This window comes from Ipomoea nil, unplaced genomic scaffold (assembly GCF_001879475.1).
Source record: "Ipomoea nil cultivar Tokyo-kokei standard unplaced genomic scaffold, Asagao_1.1 scaffold1421, whole genome shotgun sequence".
NCBI classification, from domain to species: Eukaryota; Viridiplantae; Streptophyta; class Magnoliopsida; order Solanales; family Convolvulaceae; genus Ipomoea; species Ipomoea nil.
In genome coordinates, this window is record NW_017617849.1 from 7,628,205 (window position 1) to 7,655,602 (window position 27,398).

General features: G+C 34.1%; 1 protein-coding gene and 2 long non-coding RNA genes across 4 annotated transcripts; 1 reads left to right on the forward strand and 2 right to left on the reverse strand.

Annotated features, from left to right (window-relative positions):
- LOC109187666 (brefeldin A-inhibited guanine nucleotide-exchange protein 5-like) lies at positions 1-16,498 on the reverse strand. The gene is made up of 35 exons (XM_019337931.1): positions 16,370-16,498; positions 16,101-16,246; positions 15,179-15,227; positions 14,781-14,979; positions 13,966-14,087; positions 13,823-13,881; positions 13,595-13,652; positions 13,430-13,517; positions 13,117-13,323; positions 12,932-12,990; positions 12,742-12,811; positions 12,009-12,083; positions 11,300-11,413; positions 11,154-11,207; positions 10,977-11,059; positions 10,579-10,675; positions 10,392-10,481; positions 10,091-10,288; positions 9,829-9,939; positions 9,564-9,748; positions 8,142-8,768; positions 7,509-7,926; positions 5,946-6,185; positions 5,745-5,868; positions 5,486-5,634; positions 4,310-4,663; positions 3,755-3,921; positions 3,524-3,645; positions 3,337-3,435; positions 3,066-3,238; positions 1,931-2,047; positions 1,187-1,323; positions 762-1,092; positions 463-558; positions 1-285 (listed from the first exon to the last, which is right to left on the reverse strand). The coding sequence occupies exons 2-35, from the start codon at positions 16,201-16,203 to the stop codon at positions 223-225; spliced, it is 5,238 nt and encodes a 1,745-aa protein (XP_019193476.1). The 5' UTR covers positions 16,204-16,246; positions 16,370-16,498; the 3' UTR covers positions 1-222.
- LOC109187677 lies at positions 12,656-25,479 on the forward strand. Its single transcript, XR_002055297.1, has 3 exons — positions 12,656-12,669; positions 20,604-20,607; positions 25,401-25,479. It is a non-coding gene; the product is annotated as an uncharacterized LOC109187677 (long non-coding RNA).
- LOC109187676 lies at positions 20,153-22,924 on the reverse strand. Of its 2 annotated transcripts, none has more exons than XR_002055295.1 (2): positions 22,742-22,924; positions 20,153-22,071 (listed from the first exon to the last, which is right to left on the reverse strand). It is a non-coding gene; the product is annotated as an uncharacterized LOC109187676 (long non-coding RNA). The 2 variants fall into 2 exon arrangements; XR_002055296.1 differs by having other exon boundaries at positions 20,153-22,077.
- Positions 25,480-27,398: the final 1,919 nt, after the last annotated feature.

Here is a 27,398-nt window from a genome sequence, read left to right on the forward strand (position 1 = left end):
TCTTTAAAAGGTCTCGTAAAGATCAAAATTCAGTGCATCAAAGTATAACAAGTAAAAACAATTTTACTTAAATTTACCTCTAGTCTACCTTATTATGGCATAAAATGTAGCAATAATAAAAGCTAAGAAATCCATAGTTGCACGTCAAATCGATGGCTTCCTATTGCGTTCCATGCCTCTTTCGTTGTACTTCTTCCACTCACATCCCAGCTTGAAATATTTTTACACCAACAGCGCTTTAACCTGCATGCTTAACAGATCGGCAAGAGCTCCACGTACATCCATCTGAAGATATATATATATGCATGAGCATTATAACTCAAATTTCTTCAAAGAATAAAATGGAAGTAGCGGCAGTAGGCTGATGATCAGAGGGAGCAAAATTTTGTAGCCATTGCACAATTCCAAACAGTATATATTTTTTTCTTTTTATTTTTAAAAACACACTCAATTGGAGGTTACCTGTTCGCAGCACATGAGATTAGTCATCAAAGGATAAAACTCGCTGAGGTGATTCCTGAATACTCGGCTGTTAATATGGGACATGCCCCTCAGCACCTGCAATGCCATGTAAGCTCATGAACCGTAACACATGACATATTTGCATTATTATTTGGTGATAAAGTTGTCTATTAAAATCTCAGGTCTCCCTCGAGTATATCTTCTTCAATTCCAGGCTACATAAAATTTATGAAAGTACAAGGAGGATTCATAGCATAACTAAAACCGGTAGTGATTTTTTGACGAAGCATATTCCATACCATAACAATGACAGGAGAACGCAGTTCTAGAACTTGATGAGCATCTGTACTAGTGCTGTCCTCTGTTGTGCTGAAATGGAAGTCAGATGCGTCACTTAGAACCTTTACACAAAATGACACCAGCTTCTTTTCTGCAACTCCTTCAAGTTTATCTTCTTCAATTTCCATTATTGATGTTTCATCACTTCTCCCCAAATAATCTCCATTTTGAGAAACACCAGTCTTGTCCATCTCATCTTTTTCAGTATTAGCATCTGCAGTTGCCTTATGTAAAACATCAAGATAGATAGAAGTTCCTGTTAACTCCTGGCGGAGAATATTTAAGGGAGGCCTGCACAGAAAATAAACTAAACCATGATGCAAGGTCCTTGTAATAAATTTTGCATGATCATGTGGATGAACCAATTTAAGTGCATGGACTCTACCTGTCAGCAGGAAGTTGGTGTATCCGCAATCTGAGACTTGAATATGAATTATATGATGCAGCAAACTCTATCACAGATAATACGATTTCCATCAGAGCAATTTTCTGCGCTGCCTTAAACTTGTTCCAGTACGTCTTCTGAATATTTGAAAGAGACAATAATAATAATAATAATAAAGTCTAGTGATTACAGAAATACAATAGCAAAAAATGTTTTCACAAGTGCACTAAGGAAATCTTCTTTCCTACTTGTCTACTCCGGCTCTGAAATCTTCAATAGTTTCTGTGTGCATGTTGAAAAGATACAACAGACATTTTTTACACTTTCACCACCATTATTAGCGGGATTATGAAAATCTTCCTCTGCGCTTTGGCCAATTCTAAGCTTTGTTCAATCCCAAAAAAGCCAATAATGCTTAGAGAGTTAATGCAATTGCTTGCTTCACTCTAATAAGTTGTGAGAGGAGCTTCAAAACTGTTTCTTTGACCTTTCCTATTAGCATGTTTGAGGAGCTACAGGAATTCTTTATAGTTAAAAGGACTTGGCCCAGAACATTTCTAGCAGCTAGTTTGGTTTCAGATTCTCAATCATTACTGGACTTGCATTATAAGTAGGCTCATATTGGGAAAATGTGTGAGTTTCTACCATGAAAAGAAAGACATTTAAGCTTTAACATGAAACAGAAAATAAAAAGGGGGAAAAGTGAGGGTTTTTTTTTTTTTTTAATTTTTTTTTATAGCAGACCTGAATACTATCAATGACACCTAGAAGCAGTAGCTGTGTAATGCATTTGCTCCTAATTGTTGCCAATATTGAACTTTCATCCTCATATCTTTCATCAGGCTTCAGATCTTCAGAAATCTATACATTAATATGAAAGTAAAGCCATTAAATAAAGAAAAAAACATTGAAAAGAGCACTCTCTCCTGTGTTTTATTCAGCATAGAACATACTCTGGTGTTTGGTATATTAAATAAAATTCAGGAAAAGACAAATTACAAATGAAATGATTTCTGGGTCTGCTGCCATTATCAAAATTTCAACTTATTCTACTTAGTAATATGGATTATTTGATGAATATTCCCCCACCCCTCTCCCATTCACTTGTTATTTTAATGCGTAGACCTAAAATGCTTGCAGGCCTCCCACCATGAGGCTGCAACCTACTCCACCATATCCACCCACTAAAACCACTACAGTTGCTGCCACATTGCTCGGTTTGGGCCTTGAATGATTTATTGGGAAATTATTTTATTCTTATTCATTTCTGTTGACAATAATTATTTTCCAGGAACCTCAACATTAAAAGCACAGCTAATCCCAATCCCACCAACCAACAGAGGATCAGGAATACTCCTAGTAGTGTATGCTCTCACCACACAGCCTGCACTAATTGGCCAAAAGGAAAAGAAAAAAAGGTTATAAAAAAAAAAAAAAAAAAAAAAGAATACCACCCACTAGAGCCAATAATCAGTCAATGCAACAGGGAGTAAGGAGTAAAATAGGAGTATGTGTAGTCAAACAATATTTTACTACTTGTCATGCTTTCCCCTTTAATATATCATCACTTGGGGGTTGATTTGTTATAATCAACACACTAAAATACTCTATTCTTAAGGAAAATGTGATATTAGGTTGTGGGGAACACTTAATCCCATATGCCAAATGTTTGAACTAATTACAGGTATGGGAAAATGTTCAGTCCAAATCCCCACCAGTTCCATGAAGCAAATAACCCCTTAGTGATTTGTAAATGAAATCTTCACAATGTTCCTAGACCATGAGGCTTTTGATCTCGTGGGAATCAGAGGCTGCAATAAAATTGGAGAAAATAAAGAGCATGGACAATAATACTAGCAAAGATATCAAGTCTCAATACCTCAGGTGGAGAAGGTACCAAAGCTTCATTTGTGTTTTTGGGTTTAGAGGTAAAACTTCTGACAAATAGATTGTCAATCATATTTCCCATGATTTTCTGACCTATTGTCTGACTCCGTTGAAGACCTTCAGAAGCAGTAGGTTCCTTAGCTCTTCCAGAAGGTGAAGGCATTCCTGTAAGTAAAAAAGTGTTTCCTCTTCAAGATGTTTGCTATGCAAAGTTCATTCAAGTTAAGATTCAAAACAGTTTGATTTCTATAGTTAGTGCTAACCTTCAATTTCTTTCTCATCAATAGGGTCCATCCCCTGATTGTCTTCTTGTGTTTTTAATGCATTCTGAACCTTTGCAGTGCCATCAGCACCAACACTTGCTGACATGATTCCAAGTGTTTCCCAGTTGTTAATACTTAATAAGATAATTAACATTAAGGTGATAATTATTTAATAACTCAGTATTACCAGACATGTTGGACTCACAATGTGGTGAAGAGACTTCCGAATCTCTGATTGATAGGGTCTGATCCTTTGCCTTTTCGAAATCATTAAGCAGCTCAAGAGGCTGTGTTGTGTATGAAGCATCTCTGTGTTGAATTTATATTTACATTATATAATTTATAATCGTGACTTAACACATTATGAGTACAAATAGTTGCCAGAAATGAAAAATATATCTCGAAGAGGATCACACACCTTATGCTTTGCAACAAGGTATCCCAGTCACTGTAACTGAATTGACGTCCACCTACTTCAATCAGATGCAGTAGTGCACCCAAAGAGATTGAAACCACTGACTGATCAGCATTTTTGGCACAATCTAACAGCAAACTGAGAAGTTGAGGCAGCACAAAAGAAACAGCCTGCAGAAATGAAATAAGAATTTTCATGAATATGAAATACTACTTCTAATGCAGTCCATACAGGAAAAGAAATTCATAAAGTCGGCTAGCACTGATGTTTCCTTTTTCATATATATTTTATAATATTTTATTTTATGAAAGGTTCTAAAGCATTTAGCTTTTGAGTTTTCATTCACTTCCTAAAATCCGTTCCTCGAAGGATGGGTTAGTTTTTAATAATTAAGGAAATCCTTGGTCAATAAGGAATCAGAAATGCCCTATTTTCTTTGTAACTTATAAAGTTCTATAAAACCCAAGCTTCCATCATAGTTAAAGATTTTCCAAGGAAACAATACAAACAACAATTGCTAATTTTCTGGCATAAACATCCATGTAGAAAACCCCTTACCTTGTAGAAAGTGATGAAAAGGTTGCACAATAACTGGAGCGAATATTTGCTATTTTCACGAAGCCATTCATCTCTAGAAGAATCGGAGTTCTCTTTTCCAGCACGTCTATGATAAAAAATGGGAAATAGCACATGGTGGAAAATACTCTCCCAAAATGAGGATGAGAACTTGCTGCCCCTCTCATTCAACAGATCAAACAAAACCTCAAGTGCACAGTTTCTAACCTCTGGCTCCGTATCAGAGGTTAGATCAGAGAGACCAGCCAGAATTGGGAACCAATAATCCTCAGTGACATGATAACTTTTAACTGCATTAGTATCGAATGATTCCAATGCATCACCTGGCATCAAGCCCTGAAGAAGAAAATATCTTCCTTACAATATGAAACAAGATCCATGACAGAATTACCATACATATCCATCTGTGTGTATAAGGAATAAGAAGAAAGCTTTATGAATTAAGAGAGGACAACATATGCCTACTGAAATGCTAAATTAGAATCTGCAATTTTGTTTCAAGCTAATTGAAAACTAAACTCCAAAGAAAATATTAACAAGAAAGTTGAAATCAAATAATTGTGCAAGTTCAGCAAGCAAACTCAAGAGAAACTGAAAAAGAGTCTGATGCGGCAAAGCCTGTGTTAATTTCCAAATGAACGATGCTACTATTATATTTTGCTCCTAGTTCCTACATCTCATGGTTCGTCTTTTTGCTGCTTATTTCCTGTACTTCTCACCAGCTCCTTACCTAACCATTTGTATTTTCCCTCATCAAGGATTTTCGTAATAGATCAACTAATCAACCAACTGAATTTGGAACAAACAAGAAATCTACTTTGATCTCAAAGTTTTGCTGTGAATGGCTTTCTCAAATATGATCATGCACAAAAATTCAATTGACCATTGAGAATAAAATTTCTTGAATACTTATTTTTCTTTTTCTGGTCCTCAAACCCACATTGGGTCAACAAGTTAGCAGTTCAACAGAAGGGTGTCTTTGAATCTCAAAATAAAATAAAATTATTGAAGCCTGAATTGTTTTTATATCATAACCAGATCTAAGACATGATTGATGACCTTGTGGTGTGAAATTAAGACAGGTTTTTAAAACACTGCAAACAACCAATATGGAAATTACCGAAGTAAGGTAATGAAACCAAAATGCAGGAAAATAACCTCAGCGAGGCGATCCTCACAAATACGTATTAGTGCAATGGCCTTCAGACTGATTCTGTGGGAGCACTTATTATTGGCAAACCCAATTAAGCAACTGACACAATCCTCAAAACTATTTCCAACAATCCGATCAAAGTGTTCCAGAATAACTGCAAGAAACTTTACTGTCACGCTTATGGAATTATAGCAAATAAAAATCAACATATCAACATATTTTATTAAATTAAAAGAGAAGGGTACCAAAAGAAGTTATCTTTACCCTGTTCTACATTTTCAAATGCACTTTCAACCATTGGCTCTAGTGCATCCTCTGCAGCAGCTGTGAAAATCATAAACACACTTCTCCAGCCAGATTTTATATTCATAGCCTTAAACTCTATTATCTGTGAAAGCAACAGAATAAGTCAATTTTCAAATGGAAGAATAAAGTTGAGCTATCTGAGAAAAAAAGTAAACATACTTGTACGATGTAATCAACAATACGTTTCCTCATGGATTCACTTTTGCTATCACACATAAGTGTCACAAATGGTTGTAAAATATCATTCTGGAATCTGAAATTGGTGAGTTCTGTGCGCTCCAAATACTTCATGACAAGCTGCTTAAGAGAATCTATGGAATACACATATACTCTTTCATCAGGATGATTCCCAGCAAAAATGAAATGACTAGCCAGCACACACCATATTCTTGCCCAAACCTGAGCAATGCAAAATACTAATGGTTATCATTTACATTTGAAAACTATAAAATGAATAAATTTGACAGGCTTCATTTCATCTTCAGATAAACAAATCAAAATAGACTACTTGGCACACTGCAATGGAGAATAGCTATATACAATAAACAAAACACAAAATATTATCCTTATGAGATGATGTTATGTGCTCCCGTCATGGGCAAGAAAACATAAGGAAAAAGAAAGAGAGAATAATAATTGGAAAAGGAAAAGAAGAAGACACTGGGTTTGCTTGAGACCCAAAACTCCCTTAGACCCTATTTGGGATTAATTTCTGCTTGACCTATTGTTCCAAATAACACTCTTTTATAGGGTTGATTACAAAGGTTCCTAAACTAAGAATAACTATTTGGTAGTTTCTAAATAACTAATGTACCTAAACTAATTAGAAGACTAAGAGTAATAAGTTAAATAACTATTTAGTAATTTCTAAATAACTATTTATTAGTTTCTAAATAACTATATAGTAATTTATTAATATTTAAACTATGTAATATAATAAAATAAGACTTCCTCAGAATGTTTCAGATGAAGTGAAGTTTAGATCTCTCTAGATCAATATTAGTAGAAGACCATTTTTATACATGGAATGCATATAAACTATTGGCCAAACTAAGGACTGATTGTTCAGTAGACATCCACTGGCATCTCACCATCAATTAGATTCCAATGTTAAGAAAATCTCAATCCCCAATTAAATGGAAAAATTGGAAAGACTTACAAGCCTCAAAGTTTGCACAAAAAAATTTCTAAAACAGAAGTTTATTGATGATGAAAGAAAACATAAATGGCTATACTTACATGTATACCAACTCTATATGAAGTGCATGAATTTCAAAATAGCACTGCCATAAATTTCATGCAAAATCAAAAGCAGCAAAATTATTCAGCTGGAGGGAGCTGTAATATCAACGGTGCAACATCTTGGATGTTAAATAGCCACCAGGAAAAGCAACTTCTATGATTTATAGTAAAATCAATTATAAGTTAATAACCCTGGTGATGAAAGAATTAATATTCATTTTCAGATTTAATTATTTAAATCAGCATTTGGAAAAGAAATATTGTCATATGGATTACGAAAGCATATGGAGCAGTTGTCATTTCTTAACCCCTCTGGATTCCTATAGGCTGGAGCTGTTCAAAGTAAAGTTCACAATCCAGGTTGCTAAAGGGAAGGAATTATTGTGCTTGACAACATCACAAACCCACTTGGTTAATACACCAACCCCTAATGAAATAACATGCTTCATAATAAGACCCTTGAATAAGTTGAGAAATTACCATTCTTATACGAGGAATGTTGTAGTAGCTGACCTCAATGAGTTTTTCCAGGCTAAAAACACGTGCTGGAAGCTGTTTTAATTCATCAACAGAAACATTACATAAAGCAGTAAAAAATTCCACCACCGCCTCACTGGTCAATTTAGCACTATTCATGAACACTTGCTCAGCAGGTTTTTCAGCCAATTCCCTCAGTGATTGAAGAAGAGAATCTCGAGAGACTTGGTTAGATCCTTGCATCAGATTTGCAGCCATACTAGGAGAAGATACAACATATTCAAGTCTGGAAACAATCTCAAGCACTGCATACCATGTATCCTGAAGGGCATTGGGATCTGAATCACATAAAACCAGTAGAGTCTGCAATGCTTCCACATTTTTACTTCTCATATCCTTTGGTGAATGTAACAAATTAAATCTGTTAAACAATTGCAAAAGCATAGTTTCACCTCATTGTCAAGAAAATGAAACAGCATGAAATTTGCATGTAACTAAAGTTAAAATGCAGTAAACTTGTAAGCTGTAAAATCAATATGCATTCAGTAAAATAAGAATTGAGGAAAGGAGAATAATGAAAAGGAACAGTAATAGGAAAATTACAATCATGCCAAAATGTTAAATGAAAGAAATTACTTGATAAGAGATGTCAAGAATGCACAGCGCATGGTGTCCAATCTGAGAACATGGGTGATGTGAATTCCAGCGTTAAATCCTTCCATACAAAGAGAGACCATTGAGTTATTTTCTCCTTCCTCCATAGTAACTGCAAGAGTAGCAAGCAATGGCCATCCTACAGCTTCAACCATAGGGCTTGCTAGCTCAATATTGTATGAAGTATAAAACACCCCTTCTATCCCACCTTGATTTTTAAAAATAGCTTCTGTCTGTGTGTTGATGGCCTCACGTTTGGACTTTGAGTCAATCAAAGGACTCTTTCTTGGTAGACTTAGATTAAGAATACTGACCAGTCGCCATCTCTCCTCCAGTTCCAGCTTTTGTTTATTACTTTCTGCAAGGGAAATGTGAGCATCTGGCATTTTGATCTCTTCTATAACAATAGAATCATAAATTTCCTCCAAGAGTTCCTTAGGAGCACATTCATCAGCCACTTTCATGGTATTCAAGCGTATGAAATCATCCTTCGACATTTTTGGCCAGATTGTTGGGCTATGGGCATCAGTATTCAACATTATAACTGCATATGCTAGAACATAAGCTGTATCTGCATGCTTGAATAGATCAGTATTGGCTGCATAGTAACTGTCAAAGGAAAGAATAATAAGATCAACTATCAACTATGTTTAACAACCATGCATTTTCTCATAAAACTTATCAGCTTCCTACCTCATACCAAAAAAAAAAAAAAAAAAAAAAAAAGGTCATAAAATGTGCCATTTCATCCTTCCTTGCAAAAGCAAAGGTCAAATTCAAATCTATTTTAAGGTCCATAAAACTGTTAAAGACTTAACCCAACTGACTTGTTTCAGAAAATTGAATAGATTTTTCCTAAATTTTGCAAGATGTGGATTAAGAGAATATCTACAACTTATTCACTTTGCTCTTCTGCTAGTGAGCTATGGAGAAAATTGTTTTGGAGTTGTTAAGATTCCCACATTGATAAAATAAGAGAGAACATATGGGTTTATAAGGCTATGAGTTAGACTAGGTAATTGATTGGATTCAATCTTTTAGTGTGGTTTGGCCCATGTGCATTATAGCCCAATTAAGTGACCTTGACCCAATCTTAGATTATAAGAGGAGTTATAGGAGAAGGTTTTGTTGAACTAACTTCTTTAAGTGAGTCATTTAAGATAAAGCTTTGGGAATTTGGAAGGCAAAGGTTTGCAGAGAACTGTTCTTTTAGCATTTAGGATTTATAGTGGGACTTGGGAATGTTATTTCACAAACATAAACAGAGTATAGTACTATGTTCAAACACTTAAGAAGAAATTTGGCATTTAGGGATCAATTTTACTTTCAAACATAGAAATCAGCTTCTTGTGTAGAAGAATTAATAAATAGACAGATTTAGAGGGTAAGGAACCAGTAACATACCAGTCTGCAAACATTTCCATTAAGCGGTCTGTCTTTTGAGCTTCCCCAGGAAGTCGCAATCCTTTAAGAAATTCCCGAATTGCCATATCAAACTTCATTCCAGAAAAATTCATTGAGTCAACATAGCAATGCATGACGGCAAGTGGAAACTCCTCATTCTGACTCAAGTAGTCACCAATCATGGCCTGAAATATAATGCAATGAAACCTTTCCCTTTGTAACAATATAATAAATACAGAGAGAGAAAGATAGAGAGCAGTTTAACCTTATCCAAATTAGGAGTATTCCTGAGAAATTGAGCAACTGAAGCAGGCGATCTCTCCACCAGCCTACTTGATATCAGATATTCTATCCCCTTACTGGGTTTCCTATTAAACTGTCACATAATTTAATGTCAAGATCATCCTATCCCAGTCCAAAGACCTACCTTGACATAGATTCTAAATAGGAAATCAATGAAATGTACAGAAAAAATGACCCCAGAGGAAACTGGTGATATCCACATTTTGCATGAAAACACCACTTACTTCAGAGACTGCAGCTTCTATAGTAGATTTATGGCCCTTCAACTTATCAAAATCACAGGGTAAATCTTCCCTACCTCTTACATCATCAGATATTCCGCCAAAACCTTCTTCAATAGAATGCTTCCTTTGATTAACTCTTAATGGTTTTCGTTGACACTTCTCCCAATCAACAATTGATTTTAACATAGTGACAAGGCACTATAAAGGTCAAAAAGGAAGGGGGAAAAAAAAAAGTTTTCATGAGAATCAGAAGTAACCAAGCCACCAGTAAATGAAAAATTAAGCACTTCAAGAGAGACACCTGAAGGGATGACAACTTGGTTGAACCCATTAGAGATGAAGCAACTGAGTTTGAATCTGCATTTTGGGCAATTTTGGATAAAGTTGTCGCCTATTTAAAAAAAAAAAAAAAAAAAAAAAAAAAAAGGCTGCTTAGACATGTGATAAGGTAGCATAACCAACTCTAAAGACCAAAAATAATATAATACCGTGTGTTCAAACAAGTTAGGTGCTTTGAGCTCACAATCATAGTTCACGTATAGGTCAACAAGCATCTTTGAGTCCTTGCAAACTTTTTCCAGCATCCTGCAAAGGGATATTTAGGGAATAATACCAACATAGAACAATATAAGATCCACTAAATCTGAATAGCTTTTCATTGTGTAGTAACACTACCGAGTTTGCCACCATATTTTCTTCTCTCAATGGCTAAGACAGTATATGCCCAAAAAATGAGGGACATTATATGGAATAATACAAGATGTACTGAGTGTAAATGATTTACTACCTTAATAAATCTCTTCTTGCATTCCCCATTTCCCAATGTTGGGATCAAACTTTGGGAACTCATTGAAAAATGTTAAAAACTTAGACATAAATTAGATACCTGAGAACAGCTGTTCTTAAGTTAAGGTCTTGTCCACCCAATGGGCGCAAAACAATCAAGGGAAATAAAACCCCAATTTCACCCTGGAAAATAAAAAAATAAAGACACTCATGGACCCTAATAATAAAAATTCTTGCAAAATAGAACGAAGTAAGCATTATTGAAATTCAATTATACCTTAAGGATTTTCCTGAACCGTAGCAAAAGTACAGAGAAAATTCCTGTTGCACACTGTCAAAACATGAAATTTATTGCGGAGACATAACAGCAGGACATTATGGAAAAGAATAAAAATAAAAATATGAGCTATGATAAAACTGGACCTGAAATATGCCAGAAGTCTGTGACACCGAGGCTTGCAACAATGTATAGGAGATATGGGCTTTGACAGATTCAATAAAATGTTTGAATGGATCACTAACATCTTCCAGAAGACCCTTCAAATTACACAATTTGAATTATACATAAATTGAATGTTCAACGGTCGGGCCAGTCTGGCCTGCTTGTCAACACTTTTTGCTTTATCTAGTACATCAAAAGATAAAGTATCTATTCAATGTATTGAAAAGAATTTTACAAAGGAGATGAAAAAATAAAACAGTTCAAAAATAAATTTGGGAAGAGAATGGGAAAAGAGTATAAAATTTTCATTCTTAAAACATAAAGCATTGGTTTTTTCAAAGGTAAAGAGTTAAAGCAATTTATTTCATCTGTAGGACTATTAGAGCCAAAAATTGAAAGAATAAAATAATAAGAGTAATAAGAAAATGGTTTTTTTTGTAAACCTCTTCTTCTTGATAAATCAGGAAATTTAGTGTTCAGGAAAATACCTCAAAATAATAACAAGAAAAACAAATATAGGGATAAAGGCTGCCAAAATATCAATGCTGAGCATGTTTAAATGAGTTAACAAACTTTTATATTTCAACCCATTGTCTTACTTCTTAATCCAAAGGTTTTGGAGGAGATTGAATACTGATTAATAGAAAATTACCAGTTCAACAACTCCTTTAGCAATAAGTACAAACCCACCTGTAAAAGCTCCAGTGACAGAGTGCATGTTTTAATTGTAAGTTCATCATTCTTGTTCTTGTCCTTTATAGCCATCTGCAAATGCAGCATACTCAGAAAAAGGCTCATAATGAGTTAATACCCAAAATCGTCCTCGACTATAGTGGTTTTTCTCAATTTCGTCCTAAATGACTTTGGTGACCTAATATCGTCCCAGACTTTTGTGTTTCGCTCAATTTAGTCCTTCATTTGTTATTCCGTCAAATTGGTGTTAAATAAAGGGACAATTCAGTAATGTCAATATTGATCTTTATTTACTTTCAACTTGTGAAGTGCGAAATTCCTCTTTCTTGTACGAATTACACCCAGAATTACTCCCGGACCTGCGAATCAAATTTTATATTCGCAGTTTTAGGAGTAATTCTGGGAGTAATTCGTAAAAAAAAAAAGGATTTCGCAGTTCACATGTCTATGAGTAAAGAGATGCCAATATTAAAATTACTGAATTGTCTATTTATTTAACACCAAATGGACAAAATAACAAATGAGGGACTAAATTGAGCAAAAACACAAAAGTCTGGGACTAAATTGAGCGAAACACAAAAGTGTGGGACGATATTAGGTCACCAAAGTCGTTTAGGACGAAATTGAGAAAAACCACTATAGTCGAGGACGATTTTGGGTATTAACTCGGCTCATAATTGGAGCAATTGACTACAGATTTCATCACATCAGTAATGATACATATACAAACCTTGCAAAGGGAGCGAAAAAGAAGCAAAGCATCATGTAGTCCAATGTTCATGCTTTCTATATCTGTCCCTCTGGTTATAGTTGCAAATCGTTGAAATATTATTACCATATGCAAATAAAAATGCCTCAGTTACAAACCAAGAAAAGGTAATTGTGTTATAATAGACTTATCCTTGATGCTGAATCCTTACCCTGCAGCCATTTCACCATCTTCAAGTTGCACAGCTTTCTCAAAAGCGGCCTCTATACCCTAAGTGTCACAGGAAACTAACTTAATACTTGTCACAAAAGATATAGAAATTTTCCTTTCCTTTATAATTGAACAAAACAACTATAGTTCTCAAAATAGGACATTTTTTGGTGATATAGAAAGCACCTTGATATCAGCCCCAGCCACGAGACTATAAAGTTCCTCAAGAGTGGGAGCAACAAATTCATCTTTGGTTTGGTTACTAGAAACTTTATCTCCCAACATCATTTCTTGTTTGTTATAATCAACAGATGACATATCCTCAACCTCTAAGTTAGGTGCATTTGCTGAAGCAGCCATTTTCTGATTAACAGAATCAGATGAAGTAGAGGCCTGCATTGTCAGCAAGACAGTATTTCTGATTTCTAATCTGGACTATTCCAAGCTACTATCGTGCCAGAGAACAAAAATTTCTGTAATCCTCATGGAAATTACATACCACGTTTCCAGTTTCCATCCGCTTAAAGATAATACTTAGCATTTGGGTTAACATAGATTTTGATGCTGCCTGGTTTATCGGGGATTTGCTGAATATTTAAACCAGATGCTATCAGCTTCACTTGAAGTCAAATACATACTTACCATCAAATAAACAGGTAAATACCTCTTAAGAACTATATTATAGCATGCGCTAATCACACCCAACAATGGTTCCCCATGAACTGCATCACGTGCATACCATCACAAATTTTAGGAACACGGCAAACATTTGATAAAAAAATTCTTAATCTATCACTTTATAGCACATATTATTAGTAGCAATGTAAAATTTTTATTTAGTGGATTCATTTCAATTTTCAAAGGAAGGAAACGCCTAAGAACAGTTCCATACCTCTAAACTTGGTTGATGCCACAGCAGTAAGTAGTACCTTTAATACTTGAAGAGTAGTCCTGCAAATAATTTTCTCAGTAGTTACATCTAAGAAAACCCATCAATATGGGAGTACAAATTGCCTACAATAAAGAGACACGTACCCATCTGGTAATACATTATCCACACAACTGCAGACCATGCCCAAGATGTCTGAAAAGAGTGGCACATTTCCCTTACCATCAAAACCAAGATCTCCCTCTAAATGGTTGTATGCAATCAGTTTCTGCGCTTGAATGTTTGAATGCAGAAAATTATTGCAATATTTTTATATTTATTGATTTGTTAGAGTATATTATATAGAACATATTATGATACCAAAGCTCATAGGATTTACAAGTTTTATTGTCTAGTCAAAATGGACATTTCACATAATATGCATTTAGTAACTAGCATTTGATTGGCATGTTACATGATGCACTACTAAAAACTCTATCACAAACTGCCCAACAAACAAGTTTACCCATGTTCCCATACACATTATGAATTGAAGATTTTTTTAAAATTTCTTTATTCCATTTGATCTATGTGCCTGAGTTTTATTTTTCAATCACGTATTTTGAAATGCATAGATCAAGGCTACTGCATTGTTAAATTCAACAAAAGAGTTTCACAGAAAGGAGCACACTCCACTCCAGCTATTTCATACTCTCTGTTACGAAGAGAGAGTACTCCAATCCTATAGCCCTGTAGGTGCATGGTCAATTTTTTAGAGGCACTAAACACTTACTTTATAGTATTTCCATCTGAGTCACCTCATTGGTGCCTTCATTAATTATTTTGATATGTCGTAAGAATTAAACAAAACTCAATTTTCAAATGAACAAGATTTAAAAGAATTACTCTCTGGCTAGGTAAGGAATTTCAGAAGCAAAAAAAAAAAAAACAAAAACAAAAACAAAAACAAACAAGCACCTACATGAAGACAATCCAAAGCAAGCTCCATAATTTTTATATTTTTTGTTTCGAAAGCAAGTCTAAGAGGATTGAGAACAAGCTCTGCCTCAGCTACACTTAGAGTGTGGCCTGCATTTGCTAGTGTGGTAATGAGAGTCTTGCTTGGTGAAGTTGGGGTTGAGTGCATTGTTCCGGATCCATCATCAGTTTCAGGCAGACTACTACAAAGGAAAAGGAGATTCCAAGAAATCAAACTAGAAATTAGTAAACTCCTTAAATAAAGGGAACTGGAAAAAATAGAGGATGCTCCTCTAAAAGATCAGTTGGAAACCAACATCAAAAAATCTTATACTTCTGTAAAGCTTATATAATGAACAGGTAAGCATATTTACTAGCAAAAGCTCTTGTTTCATTTCATACCTCTTATTCTCATTGTGCATGTGCTGCTGATCTGATGCCTTTGCAGTATCTGGGATAAAAGAGAAGAAGTATTGATAGAAACATTCAGATCAGAAGAACCACTTCATAATGAATTCTGGAAAAACTGTTAAAAGAGAGCAACTTTAAAGCACATACAGTTGAGCTTCAAGACCGGTGGTAACAAAAATATGTAGTAGTAAATTTACCATATACTTTGATTTTTTACCATATGCCCTACTTATTTTGGATCTTTACGGCTAGGAAGAGAAACAATTCTATAGTTCAAACATATCATAAGAAAATGAAGCTGTTAGGGGTTTCCAGACATTTTTTATCCATTTTACTAGTAAAAATACAGTTAGCTAGGCAGGTGAAGTGGATTGATTCTTTTTTTTTTTTGTCTAAATTTTGCTGCTACCTTATTCTTATGCTTCTTATAGACTTCAATGACTCTCAAGGTTGTAACACAGGCACACAGCATTCACAAAAGACTTTTCAATTGGAATTTATATAAGAAAGCTATCTTTTTCTTTTTTTTAGTAGACCACACTATATATATTACTTTTTATTTAATGCACTCAACAATATTGACGCCTTTTTCCCCAACTACATTATATGCAGATTGCACGTTCTGCAATTGCAACTTAGAATACTTGGCTAGTTTGCACTCTAACATTAGTTCTGAGGGTTGGCACTGGATCCGATGAGCTCAAAATCGCATTACATACACATTTAAGCATTAGTTTTAAATAAATGGAGTTGCAGTCTCTGCATGGAAATGATACAACATTACAAGCTCCCACTAGACAAATGAAAAACTAGTAATAACTTGTACATCATAAACACAAAACGAAGAAAAAAGATTATGCAGACAATAGATGAAGAGTAATACATATATTTCCAACTAAAATCAAATACGAACCTAAGCAACTGTGGATTGCCATCTGGAGAGAAGAATGCTTCTTACTGGAACACTCCTTGAGCATGGACTCGAACGCCCGAATGACAAAACCTCCGGCCGCCATTCTCCGCTACTCGGTTCGATGTCTTCTCGGATGCGATCGTTATCTGTAAAATTGGATGGAACAGTATCAAGTCGAATCAAATTCAATGTCCGTGATGATGAGGAAACATGATTTCGAACGATGAAGGGGAAGATAGAGCAGGTAGGGGGCGGTAGAAGTGCTTTACCACTCAGCGTAGAAACCGTCTCCTCCGCGAGAGTTGCATGAATTTTGGGATCTGGAGCTGAAGCCACTGCCAATGTGATCACAGACTGTAGACTGTTGGAACGGAGATTTTATTATGCCCATTATAATGCCCCTCTGAATTCACCATGTAAAGTTCGTAACGTACCAATTCGTTTAGTATTGAAAATCTTTCCATTTATGCACTTTTTTTTCTTTTTTTATTTTTTTGCGTTTTTAAAATGGGAAGCACTTCTCCAAAACCGACAATGTTTAGTTGTTTACGACTTTACGCAGACAACACAAACAAATATTCATCGTGCCAATAGTAATAAGGGGTAAGAGAACACAAACAAATATTCATCGTGCCAATAGTAATAAGGGGCAATCGTTATATCCTACACCACGGCGCACATAGCACTGTGCGCCGCGCGCCTCCCAAAACGACGTCGTTTTGGGTAGTGTTGGGAGGCGCGGTAGGAAGTTGCTGAGATTATGTGTATTTGTTCACAATGTTATGTATATTTGTTCACAACGTTATGTGTATTGGTTCATACAGTTATGTGTATTTTTTATACAATTATGTACATTTTTTTTATACAATTATGTACATCCGAATCAGAAAATTTGTGTGTATTATGTTAAGAGTTGATGTGTATTATGTTAAAAGTTTATGTTTATTATGTATTATGTTGATTATGTGTATTATCTTTTAAAAAGAGTATGTATATTTTGTTATATAATTATGTACATTCATGTATAAGATTATGTGTATTCTAGTATAACATTATGTACATTCTTGAACAGCGGGTTTTTTTTTTAAGAAAAAACTACTGCAATTCACTGGGGCGAGAAATTTCAAAAAAAATAATAATAATAATTAAAACGACGTCGTTTTGCATCTGGGCGCATAGTGCAAGCGCGCCGTGGTGTAGGATATAAATTGTAAGAGAGTAGATATTACTTTGTAAAGAGTTATTAGTATTTAAAAAATATATAAAACACTAGTATTTTTAAATTTATGAAAAATATTGATTTTGATTCATTACTATTATATATATGTGTGTATTTTGTAGATTTGGTTCATTAATTATTATTATACATAAAATATTTTTTTTATAAAGTGACAATTTTAGTTCATCATTAACAAATTATGTTAATATTAATAATGCATTTTAAATTTTTAAATTATTGAGGGACACTTTAGTCATTTTTTATTTATATTATTTTGTATTAAATAATTAATTAAACGTTAAGTTTGACAGACACTTTTTTTTGCCATTGGAATGTAACTAAAAATTCAAAACTGCTGTAATACTCAAAAAACAAATCAAAATTATTTTGATTTATAAGTTTACTAAATATTACTAGTTGAAATAAATATTACGAACTTATGTACGTTTTGTTTTCATGTCAATAATTGGAATGAGTCCTCAATCTATAAACACGTTCAATTCATATGTCATTTCTATTTTTTTTTTTTAAGTAGTGATTCTAGTGTTCTATCACAATTGCATTTTTTATTTCCCGTTTGCAACAAGACATCGCAGAAAACAAGCATAGTAGATCATTAATAAATATAAAAATGTTATGAAATAGTTTGCTCACATAAAGAAACGTTATTATGAAAAACTTATATGAAGATACATATTATAATTCACAAATCAATGTGATCAAGGAAGCCCAACAAGGAATGAGTAATTTGGGCCTATTCATAGTTCAATACGATTGAGCTTATTATTCATAATTCTTCGTCCGCCCCGGGCTCGTGGTTTTCTGTGGGCAAATTATTGTATGGACCATGGTCCACACAATGTTATGTGGACCATGGTCCACATAATGTTATGTGGACCATAACAAAAAATACATTTTTAATATACTAAATGTACATTATTTTTGTACTGTATGTACATTATACAATATAATATACACTCAGAACAAAAATAATGCATATCCCATGTATACAATATACATTATTTTTATACTGAATGTACATTATTATTATATTATAGTAGACAAAATATGGTCCATACAACCATATTTGAATGTTTTTTGTGCCACCGACTTGTATTTCTCATTTGGTTGATTATTAATGTATTCAGTTGTTTCCTTTCAAAAAAAAAATGAAGAAAGAAACTCATTATTCATAATGTAGTAGGACTAGGGTTTATTATTCTCGGCAAATTATTATGTTGACTCGAATTTACCTTACAATGTCGACCCAGATCCAAATATTTACAATTTATCTTTAAAAAAATTCACAATTTGTTTACTACAAAAAGACACAATGTTAACATATATGGAATTGATTGTCTTGTTTTGTATATTTTGTATTCACAAGTTTTTTTAAAATACTCTTGTCATATAATATTAACAGACCTTGTATTATATTCAGAAATCCCCTTCCAGGTATAAAAGTTCACAATTTCAATACTAAACCATAGTGTGCTCTTTATCTGCATACATGGCTTGCAGTCCTGAGATCTGGTTTTCTGAGCATGTCTCCATTAAAAAAAATAATAATAAAAATAAAAAATACTTGCAGTGATCTATCTGGAATGGAGCTGAAGGGATCGTTGGGCTATGCGTGAAGCCTACACAACTCTTGGAAATTGTTTTTTTTTTCTTAAAGAAAAATTCTTTATCCTTTTATACTGAAAGAATTGGATCTGACAGTGTGGATCTCTGAGTGACATTATTACTGTGGCCTTCTTCTTCTTCTTTTTAGTTTATTATTAATATTAATTATTAATGAGCTTGGGCTTCTTATATCAATATTTTTGGGCTGGTGCAGGCATCTCAATAATAATAAGCTGAGTGGATCTCTGAGTGACATGTTTCAACAACTTATCAAACTTGCTGAGATGTAAGAGCTGCAATATTTACCATCAGACTCTTCTTTCTATAAAGACAGATCACCTGAATTTGGGATTAATGCTCTCCCTCTCTTGGTTGATACTAGATTCTTTTGTATAATTCAAAATGCATGTGTTTTGGAGGGAGAGACCGGTAAAACCAGTTGACTGCATTAAATTGAACCCATCTATATCTGTCTGTATGGCTATGTATCTTGTAATAATCCCTGTTACAGAAAACCATAGTAACAGAATACTTAAAAACAGTTGATTAACTTGTGAGTATTAATCCAGCTGGGATCTCTCCGAAAACTCATTGTCAGGCAGTTTGCCTCAGAGTATGAAGTCCCCTTATATTGGTTAGAATATGGCAGTATATTGGAATATGTGTGTGTAGTGGTGTATTTGGAGTTGCTGATGCTCATGTTCAAGGTGGTATGAATGTAAAATCGAAGACCTTTCACCCATGTTGCCTGAGTTTATTCTGCAGGTACGATGAATTATTTGATCCCACCTATTAGGATCCAGAGCTTACTATTATTTGATCAAGCGCTTACCCCTACGTCAAAGACTATAATTAGTGGAGGCAGAGTGTTGGACTTGACCCTTTAGGGGATACAATTATTTATTCCAGGTAATGTGTAAAATTTATAGAACATTGTTAATGAAGACTTTTCTTCTGTTTGCTAAATACATAATTCATTGTGTGTATGTGTATATAGTTGTTAACAATTATGAGTGTTATGAGAGTCAAAGTCTTGACTGAATACACTCTTATTAACTTTTTTGCTATTGATATATAATGATGATAATATTACAAAATATTTAGACTTTTTTAAAAAATAGTATTTTACCAAAACATTATTTTGTACCTAAACATTCATTTACATAAACTATATATATATATATGAATTGATTAATTAAAAAGAGAATTCACATTAAACTTTAAATTTACATTCAAAATTCAAAGGTTCTCCCTCTTTTTCATTAAAACATCTCTTCCACAACCAATATTTCTTCCAAACCCTTTTCTTCATCTCATCAATGGGGATCCCCTTAGTTTCAGGCAGCAAGAACACAATAAACAACCCCATAACCAAAACGAAGGAAGCAACCAAGAAGAATCAGATATCAAAATTTATACTTCAAAATTATGGAAAAATTTAGCACTAGTTTAAAGGCACAAAATATAGGAACAACACAAAAGGTACTACTTTAACTAGGCAGCAACAATTAACAAGAACATGAATATCACCAAGTAATAAATAAGCGTTTAAGAAAAATACCGGTCACGGATGATAATTCTCCGAAATGAAAGTTTGTTGTGCCACCAGATATTTGCAAAGATGCATGATTTCATGGTAAAAAGTATAGTAAGTTAAGAAAGGTCTGCGCCACAATAAAAGTGAATATCATATTTACACTGACCGTGATAGAAAAAATCTATTGTTTTGTTATCCCGTGGATATATTTCACTGACAAATAGCCGCCCAATGGATCCCAAGACCAAACGAAACTCATCACAAACACACAAATTAGCACAATTATTGTTGCAAACTTTAATATTGTATTTCTTGCCTTCAGAAATACTACAAAAATTCTTCCTACCACACCTTGGGCTACTAGCATTTGGGAGATACCTTCAATTAGTAAGCCTCTTCTCCCAAAATAATTAGCTCCGAAGATTGCCTGTGTAAACTGAATTGATAGATCCAATTATGGCAATAGACAACAGAGATGCATTTGCTCATAACCCCATTATTTGAAACAATACAGGACCCCATTGTTTGAAATAATACAGGTGAGTAGAACATGATGACATTGATGCCGGTCAACTCCAAAAATATCTGAAGAATGGTGTCGCATAAAAGTTGCTGCCAAGGACGACAGCAAGGTAACTGAAGATGTAAAAAACTTAAGCATTTGGTCATCATATTTACAACAATTATCTTCATGAATCATGTGTTTCTTCACGTACATAGCAGGAAAGAATTTTTTAACAAATCCGTTCATTGAAGTCACTCCACCTATTTCTCTATTTTCTCGTAACTATTCCTCCCGCTCTTGGTATAATCAAATTATTTCTCTTTATTTATCACTTTATAGGTGGAGTGACTTCAATGAATGGATTTGTTAAAAAATTCTTTCATGCTATGTACGTGAAGAAACACATGATTCAAGAAGATAATTATTATAAATATGACGACTAAATGCTTAAGTTTTTCACATATTCGGTCTACCTTGATGTCGTCCTTGGCAGAGCAACTTTTCTGCGACACCATTCTTCAGATATTTTTGGAGTTGACCGGCATCAATGTCATCATGTTCTACTCACCTGTATTATTCCAAACAATGGGGTCCTGTATGGTTCCAAACAATGGGGTTAGGAGCAAATGCATCTCTGTTGTCTACTGTCATCATTGGATCTATTAATTCAGTTTCCACAATTGTGACAATCTTGGGAGCTGATATTTTGGGAGAAGAGCATTACTAATTAAAGGTGTCCTCCAAATGCTTGTAGCTCAGAGTGTGGTAGAGAGAATTCTTGCCGTATATCTAAAAGCAACAAATACCATACCAAAGTTTGCAGCAGTACGTAATTGTGATGGCGATTTGTGTGTTTGTGATGGGTTTCACTTAGTCTTGGAGTCTGTTGGGTGACTAATTGCCAATGAAATGTAGGGAGACCAAAACAACAACAGGTTTTTTCATCACGGTTAGCACAAATATAATATTCACTTTTATTGTGGTGCAGGCCTGCCTTACCATGCTTTGCACCATGAAACCCGGCATCTTCTAATGTTTGTTTCCTTCATTTTGGTTATGGGGTTGTTTGTTGTGTTCTTGGTGCCTGAAACTAAGGGGATCCCCATTAATGAGATGAAAAAAAGGGTCTGAAAGAAACGTTGGCTGTGAAAGAGATGTTTTGATGAAAAAGATAATGCCAACATTGGCTCGGCTAATTAAGTGCCGTATATAACCATATATCATACTTTATTTCATAGTTTTTTTTGTTTTTACATTTAGTATTGAAATTCAAATACCTATTTTTGGGCATCCTCCTTAGCTTATTAGAATGAATGAATATTTAAGCTAGCATTATTGATATCATGTCGTCTAATATACATGATGCATATGTCTAGCCCTTATATTTTACAAAACAAACCCAAAAGAACTAACATAGACAAACATGTAAATATGTAATATTATTAGGATGAAAAAAAAAACATAAAATCAAAAGAAATTCAAATTATGAAAGTATTAGACTCCCAAAGATTAAGGAATTAACTCACAACAAACACACAAGTTTTATTTTATTCTTGAATTTAAATTAGTAATATGGCTTTATGTAAGATATAACAAGTTTAATCAGATATGTCAATGGCCTTAACCTAGCTCTTAGCTTGTTTCTTGGCCTCAATATTTGGCACGGACCACAGCCATCTGCCACATTATCCCTAACCTAACAACACTATAATAGGTTATGATACTTGAATTATAGAATAGTGAAGAAGACTCACCGTGTAGTGTTGGGGGTCCAACTTTTTCCAACAAATCTGCCAGATTTTTGGCGAGGCTGAAATTATGTTGGGCTTGTGTGATGAACTAAGGACTCAAATATAATTATATATAGGGAACTCAACTCAGATTTGCAAAAAGAAAGAACGGGAAGACCATACTCAGAGAAGAGTGAGTATGTTCTTCCTCACTCTTCTCTGGGTTCTTTTTCCTTTCAAAAACTCAGAGAAGAGTAAGAATATAAAAGTACGGGATGTAGGGCCTAGGAAAGTCACATGCATTCCACGAATCATTTGCCTAGGAAGTAGGAAAGTCACATGCATTCTGATCTCTTGGTTCATTGTCCTTGCCTAGGAGGCTAGGACCACTTAGTTACCACCTACTCTTTTCTCATTTTCTCAGTCTGACTATGGGGTGTTTGGTTATCAGCTTATCAGCTATTTTCCAGCTGATTTGACCAATTTTGGCTGATTGACTTAGTCAATCAGCCAAAATTAGTGTTTGGTAAAAGAGCTTGTTGGGATAGCTGTTAGGGCCAATAAGCTGATTTTCTAAACGCTGCACCCAGCAGGCTGCATTAGCTTATCCCGTTTCTTCTAAAAAGCCAAAACTATCCCTGATCTCATCTTCATCCCAAAACTCAAGTATATTCAGTAAAGAAATCAGAACAAAATTATGTTGTTCATCCCCTCACAGCCATGGAACATAAGAAAATTCAAAAATTAAAAGCAAATAAAAATAATAATAAAATTGGCTATTAACCCATCACAAAAATCATCTTCATCTTCATCAAAACTCATAATACACAACAAAAAAAAAACTATATTTTTTAAATTTACAAAAAATAAAAAGACTTAAAAAAAAAAATACAAACCACGTCTTCATCCTCTGCATCTCGTTGCTGCTTCTCGTCATTGCCGCTTTCTTCTTCGTCATCGCCAGTCTCCTTCATCTTCTTCGTAGTCGCCGTCTTCTTCGTAGTCGCAATCCTGTTTCTTCGCATCGTTTGCTTGCAGAGGAAAATGGGTAGGGTTTGCGGATTAGGGATTTGTGGGTAATTAAGTGGGTTGGGTATGTATTTATTAATTTAATAATAATAATAATAATAATAATAATAATAATAATAATAATAATAAAACGGGAGGTGGGTGTGCGTACTGGGTAGACATTTGATATTTGATAATAATAATAATAAGAGTTAATTACCGATTTGGTCCCTCGACTATGAGAATTTCACCACTTTGGTTCTCGACTTTTAAAATTGACCAATTGCATCCTCAACTATGAAAACGTTAACCAAAATGGTCCTCAGTCTATTTTACCGTCAAAGTGTAAGGGTAAAATAGGAAATTCAAATATTCTTCATCCTCCGGTCAAAATTGGCGACCACAACTTGCAAATTGAATCTCTGGCTCTCGAAGAAATCTTTCAGAGGGCCAAAAACAAAGAAGGATCAATAGAAGAGCTTTTGGCGGACCACTTCATTTAGAATGTGTCTGGAATCATTGAAAGAAAAAAAGGAGGAAATGAGAGCAAATTGAGGAAGAAAAGGCCAAGGAGCAGCCCAAAGGTGTCTCGTTCGCAATGGCACCAGAGTTGACCTCTAATGCTCCGATAGCTCAGAAAAATCAAAGGCAAGACTTGATGTAGAAAAATCGCAGAATGTGAGTGGAACAAAAGAAGGTAATTCTCTGAATCCCTTAAGTGCAAAGCTTGATGCAAAGGTGCCTAATCTGGATTTAGAGAAACGAGAGAGGAAGGATTGGATGTAATCTGGAGCTGAGTTCGGGTATGAATCGAGTTTACGTGCCAGCCGCGACTAATGAAAGGTTAGAGAGGCGTTTAAGCATTGCCACATCCGCGACTGAAGAGAGGAAAAACCACATGCTTCTAGAGTAGCAGAAACTTCACCCCTTTATACATTTTGCTCAGCCACTATCATTGGAGTATTTTTACAAACAGGTGGCATGCTCTTGCTTTTACCTTCATCGCTTACTTCTGGATTAACAGATTGCATCGGCCAAGCTGGAGAATTCATCCTAGGCTCTGTTCCAACCTCCCTCCGATCTCCAGCACCTTCCATCACCGTTCTCCCGTCACCTTCTACCCCTAAATTCCTCCGGCAAGCCACCAGAGAATGGCTGAATCGACCGCACCTAGAGCCATAATCCGGCTTCTTCTCCACCTCAATCTTTTGCCAAAAGGTTTTATGAATTGGGGGTAAAAGGTTTTATGAATTGGGGTTTTTCCTCTCTTCTGGCATTCATCCGTCTATCCCAGATGAGCACCGTCAACAGATTGGAGATTGGTCGCGGTTGGAGACCAGTTGCGATCGCGTTCCAGTTTCGACGATGGTGGCGCCGGTGGCAGTCCAGGCCGGCGATGGCCTTCTTTGCTCCCCCGCTGCCTTTGTGGCGACTCGACGAAGGGATCGCCATGCTGGAGTTGACGATCGGAGGTTGTTTGAGACGTCGGGTGACTGCGCGGTCGCGGGGCAGTCTCGTGCCCTAGCTTCGACCATGGTTGCTCCGGTGACTAAAATGGGGAAGTGTAAAAAAATGAAATTACACAATAAAGAAGGCTAAAAAATAAAATTACATTTTTATCCTTGATTTTAACATTACACAAACGGCAGTTATGACTTGGGACCAAATCGGTGAGAAATAGCATAGTCGAGGATGCAATTGGTCAATTTTGAAAGTCGAGGACCAAAGTGGTGAAATTCTCATAGTCGAGGGACCAAATCGGTAATTACCTCATAATAATAATGTTAACTATAATAAAACTATATGGTTTGTGAACTAATTAATGTTACAATTATTATCTCTATCCTTATTAAGTTATTATTATAAAATAGCTACAGCATCCTTTACTAAAAAAATAATAATAATAATAACATTTAAAAAATAAAATAACTATTTTTTCTCGCCCATAACAAAGGATTACATTATTGAATTAATGGAGTTATTAACTGTTATGATATTATGATTAAAGATTCCGATTCTCGATTAATAGAAAATATGAAACGATGCAATATTAATTAAATCTCCGGCTTTTGTTATCTATGGTGCTTCTTGGGATTACAATATTAATTAAATTTTCGATGAAAGCCTATTCGATATCCGAAACAGTGCAATTAATGCAAGCCTCTACATATAATTTTTCTCCTATAAAACACCCCAGATCAAATACATGTGAGCGTAAACTGTAACAATTTGTCTTACCATTTGTGTATTTTCATGGCCATGGCGGCGGAGGAGACAAAAGACGGTAGAATGTATAGGAGGCTCTAACAATCACACCTATAAAAAAAAAAGGAATAAACAAAAGAGAAGAATCATAGAAAGTGGTAGAAAAAATGGAGCCAGACATTAAGGAACCACCTTCTACAGGTAGAGGTTGTGGAGTGTACTTTTCTATCTTCTCAAATGCTTCAAAGAAATGGCAAAAGATGAAGAAAACAAATGCTGCGGGCCATGGGTCAATTATTGAACTTCAGAATTTAAAAAAAAAAAATCATTTCAGCCATAAATAAAAATTTAAATATATAAATGTATATATCGTATGGGTCTTTAATGTTTTCTGGATTTATAAACTTAGGACTTTTAAAAGAAAAAAAAAATCATTTGAATTATCTCCACAAAAAGTGGTATTGAGCTTATAGAATGACATGTGGGTTTATGGAATGACATGTGCATAAAGAATATATATTATATAATCATATAAAAAAAATGTGTTCAATTAGAGTTTAAATTTACTCCTACAAAATTTGAAATTTGCTTTCTAAATGTAATTATCTTAGTTATTATTCATATTGTGAAAATTATAATATAGATGAAATACAATTAAGAATAAATTACTGTAATTATGTAAATTATCTTATAAGTTTATTTGAATATGAACATAATTAGAGATTATATTAACCATACAAAATTTTAATTTTAATTTTGTATTCTATAAAAATAACAAATACTTGACCAATGAAAGCTCAAAAATATTATTATATTAAACAATTTAAAATATTTTTTTTCTATTTATTTATTTATATTTATGATAACATAATTTTTTCCGTGCATCGCGCGGGTGAATTACTAGTAATAATAATAATAATAATAATAATTATAATAATAATAATAATAATAATAATAATAATTACAGCAAAAATCATTTTAAATTTTAAATTATTAAAATTAAAAATAATATAATAATATTTTTTAAATATAATTTAATTATTATTATAATTAAATAAACTAAAATAATTAACTTATACCCTAGAAAAAAGTATAGATGTTGATTTAAATTTTATAATTATTTATCAAATAATTTATATATTTTGTTATATTTAAAACTTAAAATAACACAATACACTCATACCCTTAAATGTCATTTTACATGCAATAAGCTAATAGTAAACAACTAATTTACCAAACACCTTTTTATAACCAGCTAATACAATCAGTTTGTCAAACCAACTAACACAATCAACTATTAACTATCATCTAATTCAATCAGATATCAGCTACCAGCTATCAGTCATTTGCCAAACACCCCTATACTTTGAAGTTCATTTACTCCAAAAATGAGTTTAAAATATTATTGGATGGAATACTGATGCATTGCAACATATTCTTGAACTGATTACAAATTGATTCCCAACAT